At 47.3% G+C, this 14,703-nt stretch overlaps 1 protein-coding gene across 28 annotated transcripts in view; it reads left to right on the top strand.

The window, feature by feature from the left end:
* LOC118795491 (receptor-type tyrosine-protein phosphatase S-like) overlaps window positions 1–14,703 on the top strand; it is a 162,231-nt gene that overhangs the window by 126,416 nt on the left and 21,112 nt on the right. For 5 of the 28 annotated variants that reach the window (XM_036553991.1, XM_036553997.1, XM_036553988.1 and 2 more), the window contains 9 exons: window positions 2,056–2,173; window positions 6,321–6,914; window positions 7,800–7,894; window positions 8,335–8,588; window positions 8,768–8,855; window positions 10,315–10,542; window positions 10,839–10,996; window positions 11,414–11,428; window positions 11,656–11,771. In XM_036553991.1, the coding sequence (XP_036409884.1) occupies window positions 2,056–2,173; window positions 6,321–6,914; window positions 7,800–7,894; window positions 8,335–8,588; window positions 8,768–8,855; window positions 10,315–10,542; window positions 10,839–10,996; window positions 11,414–11,428; window positions 11,656–11,771 (1,666 nt within the window). Of the gene's footprint in view, window positions 1–731; window positions 759–2,055; window positions 2,174–6,320; window positions 6,915–7,799; window positions 7,895–8,334; window positions 8,589–8,767; window positions 8,856–10,314; window positions 10,543–10,838; window positions 10,997–11,413; window positions 11,429–11,655; window positions 11,772–14,703 lie in introns of all 28 variants that reach the window. The other 23 variants (XM_036553996.1, XM_036554012.1, XM_036554003.1 and 20 more) reach the window with 13 other exon arrangements.

The raw sequence follows: 14,703 nt of genomic DNA, 5'->3' as shown, positions 1-14,703 counted from the left end.
AACTGCTGTATGAATTATAAATGAACTCACCCTAGTGGTTGATTTATAAAGCGAGTGTCAGAAAAACCATAAGATGATTGTTAAAAATGTAGACTTTCTTTTCAAACTGCAATTGCACAGAGTTTCAATAATTTAGAGGCTTAAACTAAATGGAAAAACAGTAGGGAATGCAAGAGAGTGTAGTTACCGGAGTGCTGCTGTCAAGATCATTTTTTATTTCTAGATGAATTTGCTTTATTTTTCCCTATAATGTGTAGGGACATTATTATGCCTCAGCAAGCAAGTGTATAGTATTGCGACTTGTATAGCATAGCTAAACCGCAATTACATTAAAATGTATTGTGCATTTTTTTTCACCTGTTTTTGGATTTCTGTGTAGCCTGTTGTTTATGATTGATTTATTTTGATGGCGTGAAGGTTGTACATGACAGAATAGGGGAAAAAATAATGCATAAGGAAATTTTCCAAGATGAGACACCTGTTCTGTACTGTGTCAGCGATTTGCATGAATGTTCAACCAATCAGAGCCTTTCCTGTCAGCAGGCAAATCTGTACACTGTCAACGTGCCCTTCTCCTGTTCTCTCAGAGCCCGTATACCTGCTCTTGGTCTTTTCTCCCATACTTCCCCCTGCTGTCGCAAGCCCCTCCCTTCCTCCCCCAAATCAATCTCATGCTCTGCTTTCTTCCCTCTCTTTCTCACTGCTGTCCCGCATTCTCTCACGGGGGTTAGTGGGAAACGGATGATACAGCTGAATATGTGAGTATGGAGAGTTTGGTGCGGCCAGATCAGATCAGAACAGCCAAGCGGGTCATTGCATCAGCCAGGCTCATCTTTCAAGTTCAATCCCTACGACCAGTTCTGTTTTTACCATGCTGGATCCCAGTGTCACAGCTTTAAGTTCCCTGCAGTAATGAGCTGATGGATTTTGCTACACTATGCTATTGGATGCTTCTCCACTAATAGCCAGGTTTTCAGAGCGTACGCCCTGACTTCTCAGCACATGCACAAATTATGAACAGTGCTGGGAGAAGACTGTGGGGGAAGATGCAATATCCGCTGCTGTGTCCACTGAGGCTGCTGTGTGCTGTGTGTTGTGATGTGTTCTTTCCTTTCTGCCAGTGCAGTAAGTCAGGTATTTTGTGTGTGTGTGTGTGTGTGTGTGTGTGTAAAGCTGTGTAGAGAGGATGCTATGCTATGTACTGTGAAGAAGCGTGCTTGCTCCTTGGATTTGCATCCCAACATTGCTTTTTATAGTGAGGTCATTTTGTGGTTAACTTGCCTGAAGACAACTCTCTGCCTTTCTCTTGTGTGTGTAGTACAAGCCGTTATATTCTGGATCTATAAAACAGTGCAGCAGTCATTCTGACCAAACTGACCAAATCTGCAGCCAATCTTACTAGGAAGCAATCTTTCTGACTGACCCATCTGTAATGTCCAGGATTCATTTTCCTGTGCAGTCAAACTCAACAACAGAGAAATTTCAGAAAACCGTACAATTTATGAAATCTCGGACATCAGAATTGTCTGTGAATACAGACTGCTGCATGCTGTATTTTGTTCCTGTGAAGGGTTTAAGTGGGTCCTCTCGGGTGGCTAAGACAGTACAAGCACCTGTTCTAAGTACCTGCAGCTGGGGTTCAAACCCGGCCATGGTACTTGCTGACAATGACCGGGAGCCTATAACAGCAGAACAAATTGGCTTCATTCTGCTGAGCATAGGGGTTGGAATGTGAGTTACTCAGATAGCATCAGGAGGATGTACCTCCCTTTATATTCATTGAGTCTAATTGTTAATTTGCGTTAATGTTTCACAAAATCAGTGGAGTGGGTGTTTTGACATAGATTAACATTTAATGAACAAGATGTATTTAATAATGAATACTGAACAACATAGAAAATGTACTTGGCCATTTTCATTTTCTCTACATCTCGTTTTCAGATAAGATAAACATGACTTACAGACTAGTACAGAAAACCACTTTTGGAATGAACACAGGATTCGGAGGGGTTGTATGACTTCTGAATGCAATACTCTGTGTTTATTAACTTGCAGGAGATGATCATTGGGGGCTTGCAGCCTGACACCACCTACTCCATCACTGTGGCTGCTTACACCACCAAAGGGGATGGTGCACGCAGCAAACCCAAACTGGTGGTGACAAAGGGAGCAGGTCAGTACCAGCAGTAATACCCTGTTATTATTCTTGGGAGCATTATTATTTATATCACAGGAGAAAGCCTCTGAACAGTACTACAAAGACTAGTACATAGTTAAAAGTACACAGCAATCGCAAATTCAGACCAGTACATTGCCGTAATTGTTTCAGTTCCAATTAAAATAAAATAAAGGAAGAAGAAAGGGAGGAATGCTTGCTATATGTTAACAATGTACAGACTGGCCAGTTAACTCATAATAAAGGAAAGCAAGCTGGTCACGTACTCATTAGGAAAATAGCATCTCAGCACAAAAGATGCATTTGTCAGGGTATAGCATTTGCTTGCCTGGACTACATTCTTTATTTCCCTATACAAGTATTGTCAAACAGGTGTTGATTGCAAAAGCTTTTAAATTGGTTTTACATGTAACAATTAAAAAATGGCATAGTTGATTCATTGCATATCATGGTTATCCACTGTAAAAAATGACAAGGTGTAATTCTTTAATCTCATTCCACTCTTATCGAATGGAGTAAAATAAGAGATGCGTCCTTTGTAGGTTGTACCACACAATCTTAAATATCACATAGAAACATACAGACAATTTTTCTTAACTCTAATTAAAAATCGTAATGAGTGTTGGATAATACATTAATTTACTGGAAGGCCAAATCTTTCAGTGATTTATGAACCTGCAGAGAATCTCAGTTACATTATGTGGCCAGGGTAGCAGTGGCTAAGCAATATGCCGCTAAACATGAGTTTAGTGGGAGCTGAGGCAGGCGATATTTTATTTAACTTTTATTTGCGTTATTTAGGGATATGTGAACTGTATTTCAGTTTCACAGCCAAATGCACGCCTACCCTGAGGGTCTAGGCTGGAGAAAATAGTCACACAGTTTCTAATTATATGGTGGCTCTGCCGTGTGTACATAATCTGGTTTTGCAGCAAGGATTCCACCTAAAATCTGTTGACGTGAATCACCTGAGGAGGGGCAGTCTGTGACAGTGGTGTGTGGGTGGAGGGGAGAGGGTAGAGAAAGATGAACAGCAGTGTCAACATTTGGTGTATATCCTTCCAAAACACCACACATACAGTAGCAAGGTAACTTTAAGGGTTTAAAGAGGTATAAATTTGCTCCTTGTGGATAAATGTGTGGGCATATTGCAGGAAAACACAGGCTTCACAGCATCTCAGTAAGGATCCTGTGGGTCTCTGCGGGTTCTTGGGAAATAGCTCAAGGCCACAATCAGACTCCAGACTTTCCTTGAGATTAAATCAGTTTTTCAGTGCTGTTTCAATGGGCGGTCCCAGCGGGTTCGAAACGAGAGTGGCTCGATGTGAATATCGCAACACTCGAAAAAATATCGGAGCATGAAGGGCCCTCCCAGAAAGGTCGCCGAGAATCCGTCGCGGGGCCGTTTAGTTTCCGCACAGCTCCGGGCTCCAGTGCCTCCCTGACGAGGCCTGAGTTTGACAGACGTGCCCGTTGCAAGTGTCACACTGTGATAACGGAGGAAACGCTGGCTGCCATCGCCCTGCAGCCAGACGCGCAGTGACAGATGATCTGAATAGCAGCCCCCCCACCCATTCTCACCCCCTTCAGAAGCTTATCCACTAAAGTATTTGTTTTAAACTGAAGGAAATATTTATGCACAGCAAAAATGCATATGTAATTACCCAAAAGTGACTTGACTTGACTCAGAACTCTGTGGCCCTCAATGAAAATATTTTATGTAGTCAAAGGGATCAGTTGTCTATGATGTGCCATATGATACTAGGAAACTCTAATATATCTCTTTTTGCCATGTAATAGTAGTAAGGAAGACCTTTTAAAACGCTTTTCACATGTTGTTGCTTGTTGTTTTTCTTATTACTGGACACACAGTTAAGAATTCATAACCGTTCCATCGTGTTACCACTTCTGTCATCCCCCAGTATTTTTTTGTATAGTTCATTAGTGGGCAAGCACTCAATGATGTGGTTCTGAAGAATAATATTTGGCCAAGCTCATATTTACTAGGAAGATGCGGTCTGGATAGTTGACAATGCGGACCCCTTGGCTCTTCTCTCTTTAATTGAGATACTAAGTACTTGCTTCTGGCTCCGGCAGTTCCTTTTTTTTTTTTTTTTGAAGAGGCGATCTCGCTGTGTATTTGTGATACATTTTCATTTCTGTGAAACTTAAGGATGTCAGGAGGTAATGAACCATGGGCTGTCTCCTGCCAAGGAGGGATCTCCTAAAGTAAGGCATTTATGGATAATGATTTTAAAAATTAGCCTCAGTATTTGTGGATCATCTTTACCGAGCCCCTCTCAGTGACAATGCTCAGATAATGAGGATGCTGTTAAATGCCAAGCATCTCACAAAACTGAAAGGTTTTTATTCTGCTAAATTAGATATAAGGGAAGCCTTTTCAATTAGACTTGCCCTGAGATGTCAGATGGCCCTCATCCTTCTCTGCTACCATTAGCACAATATAAAATTCTGTCACGGACTTTAAGTACCATGCACTGTAGCTGGTATTAGGAGTTCTCTGCATCCCAAGTAGAACTCACAGTAATTTGTTACAGAATTCCGGTCACCTTGTAGGTGATGTTTTCTGCTCACCTCCCCCACCTTTTGCAAAAGACAAGAAAGACAAATCACTAGATGACAAATACGGACAGTGTGAGTCAGAGGAGGGAGATGGAGAGAAGAGGGGGAAGAAAGAGAGAGAGGGAAGGGACAGAAAGAGACCAAGTAAGATAAAGACAGAACATATTTTTCACCATTTGGTGTATTATCATAGCATTACACTGACATTTACTCAGCCAGGCCCTGGGTATGTGTTGGTATTGTATTGGAATGGTGTACTCCTGTTGGGTATGTTGTGTTGCACTTGTGTTTTCAGGCCAGTGGCGCGTTAACAGTCTCAGCATTATTACTGATGCAGGCTGTTCATTTGTGGATGATGGTTTCCTTGTTTATGCAAGGTTTTGTATTATATTGGGTGCCCTTTGTGCTTGACTTCTGGAGTTACTCTGGATAAGAGCGTCTACCAGATGTCAACAGTGTAAATGTAGTGTTATGTGCACTCATCTTGTTGAATAGAAGCATTTACTTGATGTCAACAATGTAAATGCAAAGTTATTTGTACTCTTCTTGTACATCGCTCTGGATAAGAGCATCTGCTAAGAGACAAAATATGAATGTAAATGTAGCATCATTGTAATGCGCTATCCTTCCTCACCTGGGGGCTGTGTGCCAACAGCAGCTGCCAAAGACCAACCTGACTGGAAACGTACCCACGGCCTGACTTTGAGGAGTGACAGGTTGTGTAGAATCCTCTGTTACTCTCGCCAATGCTCCTACCTCTGGCATCAGTATTGCTTCTCTAAGACGTCGGGTATCAGTCTGTCAGGTCTCCTTTGTGCCTTTGCATCCTTCAGTGCCTCTTTTCAGTTCTTTCCCCAGTCTAGAACTGAAACTGAATTACTGGCCATGTTTTTGGATGATGCTTCATTAGCAGAGAGGCGGCAAGGGATTAATCTCTTTAAAGTCTGCAAGCTGAATTTCTTTTGAAATGACAGGGAAAAGCTTGGATGTGTGTGGTAGCCGTGAGTATCTACCATCTGCCCTCCACTCTCGCAGTGCACAGAAATCTTTTCCCTCTCACTCCTCGTTCCCTCGTTCCTCCACAGAACCCCCCCCCACCACCCCCCCGGAAATGCTTTTTCTGCCTTTGGAGGCTGGTAGGACATGTAATGAAAAGCATAAGAGTGGCTGAAGTGTTGTGTGCTATCGGGGAAAAGGGGGTTTTGAGTGGGTTCGACTTTTCCCGGCCACAATCTATCGCGAAGCAGTGAGAGTCTCTGGTGAAAAGCGCCTCTCCGCCTGCCGACTGTGATCTGTCTGACAGGGCCTGTGCTGGAGAGTGATGGGCAGAGGGCAGTAATCCAACTCTGAGCCCCGGCAGTGCGCTGGAAAAGTCAGCACTCACAACAAACTATTAGAGTGAGATGGAGGCTGATCTGCCCTGGAGCAGTTACGGCAGTGGAACAGCGCTACCGCAGATGAAATGTGAAAGACCGTATCTCCTCAGCAAATATGATGGCGTGAGGGGATGTATCAGGTTGATAACTCTCTCTGCTTCCCCCCCCCCCCCCTTTGCCCACAGTGCCAGGCCCCCCCTCGCTGTCAGTCAGTCAGGACACAGAGACTTCCGCGGTGGTGAGGTGGCAGCCGCCAGCGGAGGGTGGCCCCGGGCTGGAGGTACAGGGGTACCGCCTCCAGTTCGGGCGCAAGGACGTTACCCCGCTGGCCACCCTGGAGTTCACGGCCCAGGAGCAGGAGTACACGGTCAGCAACGTGCACCGGGGCGCCACCTACGTCTTCAAGATCTCCGCCAAGAGCCGCTCGGGCTTCGGCGAGGAGGCCTGGCAGGAGCTGACCGTCCCCGAGGAGGTGCCCAAGGGCTACCCTCAGATCTCAGAGGGGTCCAACGTGACCTGCTGCTCGGTGCAGCTCTCCTGGCGGCCGCCCATGCTGGCCGAGCGCAATGGCGCCATCACGGAATACACGCTGGCTTTCAAAGAGGCAGGAAGCGCCGGCAGCCCCCGCGAGCTCACCCTCCCGGCCAGCGAGTCCAGCTACACCCTCAACAGCCTCAACCCCAACTCTGTGTACGACGTGAAAATTCGCGCGCACACCAGTGTAGGTCCAGGGCCCTACAGCCCCCCGATCCAGTATCGGACGGTGGCCTTTGAGACAGGTAGGGCATGCTTGTTTCTTTCCACGGGGGGAAAAAAAAACACAAAAATGAGAGCAACCAAGCAACCACCATCACCATGAACAAAAAAAAACAAAAGCAAAACAGTTTGCGGGGGACACTCACTTCACTAACCCAAGGTAAAAGTCAGTAAGGCATAGAGCCATTGAGAGGGAGGAGTCCTGATGTTGGAGGTAAGTGCTGAGTCAGTAGACACACCTACCCCCACTTGCTGCCAGTACACTCACTACACAGAGCTTCACACGCCCCCCTGTATGCCAAGGTAGGCTCTCTGCTTTTTTCAGTTCTGTATTTATGAGTTTATTGATTTGGAATATTTGTTTATTTAGTTTCTTTTAAATTTATTTGAAACACTCCCCCCTCCCCCCACTTCAGGAAGGTGTGTGGCATGGCATCCCAAGATGCACTGCTCACCACTGTGGGCATGCTCTTGTTTCGGTTTGTCCTTGTCTCCTGCGTCGTCTAAGCTGGCAGTGCCCACCCAAGCTGGTTTCGACAGCTCCATTTAAGGACCAAAACGTGCCGCGAAAAAGACCCCTAAATGAACGTCAGTGCATTTGGAGTGGCACTGCCGCTAGGCCATGGCAGTGTGTGATCATGTTTCCCATGGGTCTGTGTCCATGATTTGGCGTGTTCTGTGTCCTAACCTGCTGCCGTACCCCCCCTCCCTCCCCTTCCACAGTAAACACAGCGCACCGCTCACGCCGAGGGAACCCCCCCTCCCCCTCCCAAAGGAACGGGACTGCAGCCAGTTTTTTAACCACGCCTTCTCTTTGCTCCACCCGCTGTTCCTTTTGGCACTAATCGGCCTGCTTTGTGTTTTGTTTCTGTTTGTGTGTATCTTTTTTACCCCCCTGCTCACAAAAGATGTCCCAAAGAACTTCACAGTGAAGTTTGTGACAAAGACATCGGTTCTGCTTACCTGGGAGTTCCCCGAGAGCCGCTACCCCTACCGATTCACGGTTAGTCTCCCTCCTGCCAGCTGATTCTACACACTGTAATAGCTCACATTATATTACTTTATTCTCATTTAGCAGACATTGTTATCCAAAGCTACTTACAAAGGTTACAGTTTTTACATGTTGTCCATTTATAGCTTACCAGTATCTCCTTTGCTTGTGATGATACCATTGCTGTTACAGCTGTTATAGCGCATATCCATGCTACATGTAAGATGTTAAATGTGAGCTGTGTGAACCATCTGAATGAGATAAATAATGTGACATCATCAACATGCCTTTGATGGATGAGAAGAGATACAGCTGCTTGGGTATTTGTAGGCACATTTAAACATTCAAACAGCTCACATTTGATGCATAACATGCTCGTGACCTTTCATTAATTCTGTGTGTATGTTGTTTTCGTGCGTGTGTATATTTTTCTTTTTCTTTGTCCGCCACAGGTGGAGTATAGTCGTCAAAAGATAGATGTGGACGCCAGGTTGAGGAAAGCGCTACTAACTAATCTTCGGCCCAACACGACCTACGACTTCAAGATCACCAGCCCGGAGGGTAACCTGGGTGGGCTGCGGCACCGCATTCACGCCAAGACGGCCCCCCCAATCCTGTCCAAGAAGCCCGAGCTGGATCACAACCATGACATTGAGCCCACTCTTACCTTAATCCTCCCCCCACTGGAGAAAAGGGATCTAATGAAGTGAGTGAAGGACACTAGCACACACACACACACACATTCATAGACACCGGTACGCTTTACATAGTTTGAGGTGAGAAAAAAAAGAGACTGTACGAAACAGTGCCGCTCATCTTGAAAGATGTTGAGATGTTAAATGGTGAAATGTGAGATTAGTGAGATGGACGAACTGTGTGCTGCAGGAATGTCTATGTGGTGGTGGTTCCTCTGAAGAAGGGTAGGGGACTCATCAGGCACATCAAGAGCCCGGATGAGATCGACCTGGATGAGGTGAGTGCAGTGAGCAGCGTCAATCAGCATGAAATACAGCCTACATCATTACATCATCAACCTACAGCATTGCATCATCGACTTTCAGCATCACATCACCAGTGACCTGGGTTCAACTCTGTTGCCTGAAAGCTGTGTCATCTGCTAATAATTACCAGGATCTCACAGCAGTAGAATAGGTAGGCTTTTTCCATAGGGTACATTAAGGTCTCCTCATTGATTGTTCCACTAGGACTCATTGGGTGCCTGCAAACTACTTGGATGATATCGGTGGAGGAGCACCCCTCTTCCAGTTAGTCCACTTCACTGTAGTGCATTGTGGGACATACAGTGTGAAAAATAGTCAGGTGTCACTTAGGCGAGCGCGTGTAAGGGGGCTTATATCTCCTTGTCCTGTGCCCCTACACAAATGCAGAGGTTGTTATGGTGGGAAAAAGCCTAATGTGCACCTGGTGATGACAAAAAGTTGGATGAAAAAAAGAAGAAAAATTATCCAGGGTGTTTGAGAGAAAATAAAACTTAGGGAAAGTGTTGTGTTGGACATAAATTGTCTTGCAGAGACATTTGATTAATGTGTGCTTGGTGCAACCAATGAAACATGTCCCCATTTTCAAATTCTCCTCGATTTTTTTTTTTCCCCCCTCCAGAAAACTTCAAATTAATTTCGAGTACCTTCTGATATACAGTGCATACTAAATGAGAACTGTGTGGTAAACTACTGTTAAATTATGACACATGGATACCTCCTTGGCTGGTATGAATGACCTTGACATTTAATCAGTCAGAAGCCACTGGCGTTGAGATCAGTGTTATTTCATTTAAGTCGAGCGCTTCTCACATTTACAAAATGAACAAGCTTGGTGTGAGTCTGGGCTCACTGCCAGGACTATACTTATTGCATCGACTTTGGATTGGAGTTTCTGGGGAAAGTAAACTTGAAACAATTCAGAACACCGTAGTATTGATGTTTGTACCAAATGAGTTATAGAGGTTTTCTGTCTGACATAATGCCGTCTTGCCAAAGCCGAGGCGCATAGAAAGCAATGAAAGAAAAACAAATTGCGATGCAAATTAAGGCTGGCAAGTTACACCACAAAGTCAACATTTTCAAACTTTCTGATCACTTGTCACTGTAATGAGAAACTTTCTCTCTTTCTCCCTCTCCCTGTCCTTCTCCCTCCTCCTCCTTCCCTCTTATTTTCTTTCTCCCTCTCCCTTTCACTCTCTTGTACTCTCTCCTTTTCCCTCCCCCTCCATCTCCCTTTCTCCCTCTCTCTCTCTCTTTCACTCTCTCTCTCTCCCCTCTCTTTCTCCCTCTCTCCTCCTCTCCCTGTCCTCCTCCCTCTCCCCCTTTCACTCTTATTCTCCCTCCCTCTCCCTTTCACTGTATCACACTCTCTCCCTTTCCCTCTCCCTCTCTCTCCCCACCTCTTTCACTCTCTCCCTCTCTCTCCCTCAGCTCCTGAAGGACAGCAGTCCGAAAAAGCATTACTCCAGGGTCACGCGGCAGAGGAGACAGGTGGACATGCGCAAGCCTTACATCGCCGCCTGCTTCAAGCCCTCCAACGTGCCCGCCTTCTTCACTGTGGGCAACCAGGCGGACTACAACGGCTACGAGAACAGAGCCCTCGAACCCGGGCAGGAGTATGTCTTCTTCCTGCTGGCGGAGCTCAATACCACTAACGGGGTGAGAGTTCCTCCCTCGTTGCGCGCTCCTCACACAATTACGAGAATTCAGACTTTCTTACGTCAGCCAGTTGAGGGCGATTTGCACACTGCTCTCTAATCTAAATGTGATGCTTGATCTCAGTCAGAGTTCTTTGTATCGTGCAATTTGAGCATATTTGATGGTGTCCAGAGAGTATTGCTCCAGCGTGGCTGAATATTCTAGACCTCTCAACCCGAGTCTCACTGAGTCTGTCTGTGTGCGTGTGCGTGTGTGTGTGCGTGTGTGTGTGCGTGTGCGTGTGCGTGTGTGTGTAGAAGATGTTCGTGGCCAGCCCCTACACGGACTCCGTCATGGCTCCTGACGTGGACCCGCTTCCCATGGACGGAGGGGACGGTCTGATCTGGGTCGTCGGGCCCGTTCTCGCTGTGGTCTTCATCATCTGCATCGTCATCGCCATTCTGCTCTACAAGAAGTGAGTGTCGAAAGCTGGCGTGGAATGGGGTGAGGTCGCTTGCCTAGGACCTGTTCCGGTTTCCAGGTGTCTAAGGCCGATGAGCAGTCCTGAGAGGTTTAATCCCTCGCAGCGGTCTAATTGGACTGTGTATCTAAGGCGCCAGAGAGCCCCCTGAATCACCCAGACACTGATAGATTGTAATTGTATTTCCTTGACCTTCTTTGACCTGCCTCGCTTGGGTCGGTTCGTGTCCCCGTGGATCGTCACACAAACCGCCTGCTCCAATCAGATAAGCCTTATCTGTAGCTTAGATCTCTGCTGCTATGTGAATTTCAATGCCCGATATTGATTTTTTTTTGTTTCCGTTTGTGTCATTTATTTATTTATTTGTTTATTTATTTTCTGTCTGTCTGACTCCCATGCTTACTATGGAAGCAGCAAACCAGACAGGTAAGGAGAAGCTGTAGTTATTGTTCGCAAAATGGAAAGAGAATAGAAGAGCCATTATGGTGAAACCCTAGTGATGTCACTGTGTGTGTCTTGTGAACGCTGTTTGGGGAAGATTTAAGTCTTGCATGTTTGGTTCTTGTGTCAGTGTTAGAGTGCTGTAATATCTATGCTGTTCCGCTTGTCCACAGTCATATCTTCATGGGTGTTTTTGCTTTGCCTCTACCAAGCAGCAAAAGGAAGGACGCAGAACCACGCAACAAATGCCCCCTGAACAACGCCGAAATTGCTGCGCACCACCCCACCGACCCCGTGGAGATGAGACGCATCAACTTCCAGACCCCAGGCACGTATGCTCGCGCGCGCGCCCCCGCACACACCCAGACGTCCAGAAAATGCATGCTTCTCTGTCCAGTCGTCCTCTAGGCTGCAGCGGAAGAATTGCTCAACCGGGCGGCCCGGCCATCTCCCTGCTGCTGTGAAGTGTGAACCAGCCCGAGGATTCTCACAGTGGGAGAGGGAGGTTCAGTACCACAGCACATGCACACAGCAGAGGAAATATCCACACAAGAAGCAGCGGTGGCTGCCCTGAGCACATTGATCATTTCGCCCTCTGTGCTGTCCGTTCATAACTCACCCCGGTTGTCTCTGTCAGATAAGCTGCATCTGCCACTCTGTACCGATGGGAAGTGTGACAGACAGCACAGAGGTTTGAGTTGTGGGAGTCGACTGGTGTTTTGGCACCTGGGGTGTTACAGAGCATCAGGAATCCTGCTCCTCTGGAAGTCCCGTCGGAAGTCTGGGACATGATGCTTGAAGTGTAACTCCCTAACACCACTGAAGTCCCCAGACCTTAATCCAGCGCTGCTGTACCTGTCAGCTGTCATCTCAGTGGCAGTCAGCCTTCGATCTAAATCCTCATGATTCTCCAGCAACAATGTGCCCCGTCTCGCCTTCAAAGTGCAGCTGACATTTCCCTGTCACCGCCGTACGGCCCGACGTCCGTCTGGCCTTCTCTGTCGACCGAGCTTTCCCGGCGTCCTCCCTCGTGTGCCTCTCTCACTTGCGCCGAACCGTATTCGAGTCCATCAGAAGCGCTTGTTTCAAAGGGCAGAGTCTCTCAAAAGCAGCGCTCGCTATCCGTAGGGCCAGCCAGCAAAATCAAACGACATTCGAAATAAAAAAGTACTCTCTTGACCTGAAAGAACCAGTTAAGTGCAGGCTATGAATCACCCACTTGATTATATGTCAGTTTTTTTCAGGGGCGTAGCAGTAATGGGTGGAAAGTGAGCACACCATCATGCTTTCATCTTATTTGTCTCTTTCCAGACAGCGTTCTCCTCGGTTAAGAGAGACCCTGTAGAAATCGCACACTGTCTGCGTTGTAATTGGGTGCAATTCCTTGTTTTTTCTGCCATTTTCTGCCGTTCTGCTGAATCCCACTGCGCCGTTATCCTCTCACTCTGAGAATTTCATTTAAAGTGACATTCTGGCCCAATTAAACAGGGCAGTGAGCATTTGCAACATTTCCATTAGCTAATAGATGCCATTGCTCAAGCGACCACACTTGAGTGCGCTCGGAGAAGCACCCGGCAGTTCGCGGCATACGGCGCAAATGCGCACGCATGAGATGTGCCGTGGGCGGGCATTAAATAAAGATCACGTATGTGTTTGTGCACACTGTGTGTGCGTGTGCGTGCATGCTTCTGTCTGTGTGTGTGTGTGTGTGTGTGTGTGTGTGTGTGTGTGTGTGTGTGTGTGTGTGTGTGCGCGTGTGCGTGCATGCTTCTGTCTGTGTGTGTGTGTGTGTGTGTGTGTGTGTGTGTGAGAGATTACACGTGTGTGTGTGTGTGTGTGTGTGTTTGTCTGTGTGACGGTCTCCCCCTGCCTCTCTCCCCTCCTGCTTCCCTCTGTCCTGCTGAGACGCAGCCTGTTCGTCGCCTGTGTTGCCCGCCTCATGTGGCAGGTTCATTAGCCAGCCGGCTAATGAAGGAAAGACGGGCGAGTTTCTTGTCTGTCTGACTTCCTCTGCCCTCTCCTCTGTGTTCTGCGTCTTCCGTCTCCAGCTTCATCTCCCCACAGCTACTTGGCCGAGAAGACTGACTGCCAGAGCCTGCGGTGTCAGTTAGGGAGACTTTACTGCGAGCTGCCTATGGGCTGGATCCCCCTGCCAACTATCGCAGACCATCCCAGGCATCTGTTTGACTGCCCTGTTTTCCCATGGTTCTTTGAGGCATCCATCCAGCCTTTGATGAATGGCGTCTTTACGCAGAAGATTTGTAGAGCCCCTATCTCCGCCTTTAATTAGTCATCGTGTCAGTGAAATATGGGAGAGAATCCGTACTGGTCCATTTATACTGTCGTCTCACAAGGCGTTCGATCCGATCATCCCTCCTAATTGAGACTGCGCTGGTTTAATTTTCTGTTTTACAACGATTTCGAGTGCCGACACCCACAGTGGGACAGGCCAAATTTACGACAGAATTGGGCATCTGTTTGTCACCCTTAAACAACCCCCCCACCCCAGTCCCAGCAGCTGTGAATAAGACACCGTCGTCAGGAGCAACAGGATGTTCGGTGTGATTTGCGGTGTTTGTTAATCGTGATTTCAAGGGGGGGGAGGCGACTTTTACTTAGGAAGCTGTTGTATCCCCTCCCCCCCTCCACACTTCCACCATGGAGAGCACAGGAGTTGACGTGGGTGACTTGACACAGTGCGGTTAACACTAAGGCCAGCCCTCTCCCTCTGTTTTCACTTGGTCTGTCTTGCTGCATTACCCAGGGGTTCATGGGAGCCACACTTCCTCCAGTCCTGCCTTCCTCCGTGCGGAAGAGAGCAGGAGGGTTGCGAATCGGTGGGGAAAGCCGTTTCTGAGGTGGATTTTGTTAAAAATGGAGCAGATTACCGGTGCCGTTTCCTGCCCCACCGCTCTGGAGAAATGTGTTTTGTGTGTTCCTGGAGTCCCCAGGGCCTCCCTCATGTTTTTGCGCCAGCCGTTGCTTAGCTGCCTGTGGATGACGTCCGTTTCTGTTCCCTCAGAATCCAGTCGGATCAGGTAGACTACAGATGTCTCCCTGATGCTTTTCCTGGGTGCGTTTAGCTGGTGGGTGGGTGGGCCAGAGTCATGTTCCCGTACATACGCCCTACTTTTCAGTGTGTCTGAGTATTTGCCGTTCCCTAGTGGAAGGCTTCAATAATTCAGGAAAGAGGGGTTCAGCTTAGTGGAAACTGCTTACAGTCACATTTGGTAAACAGCAGCTGTTCATTTAACAAGAAT

The sequence above is a fragment of the Megalops cyprinoides genome, chromosome 20 (assembly GCF_013368585.1).
Source record: "Megalops cyprinoides isolate fMegCyp1 chromosome 20, fMegCyp1.pri, whole genome shotgun sequence".
Classification (NCBI taxonomy): domain Eukaryota; kingdom Metazoa; phylum Chordata; class Actinopteri; order Elopiformes; family Megalopidae; genus Megalops; species Megalops cyprinoides.
Note: the sequence above shows the minus strand (reverse complement) of the source record. Positions and strands in the feature narration are given on the sequence as shown.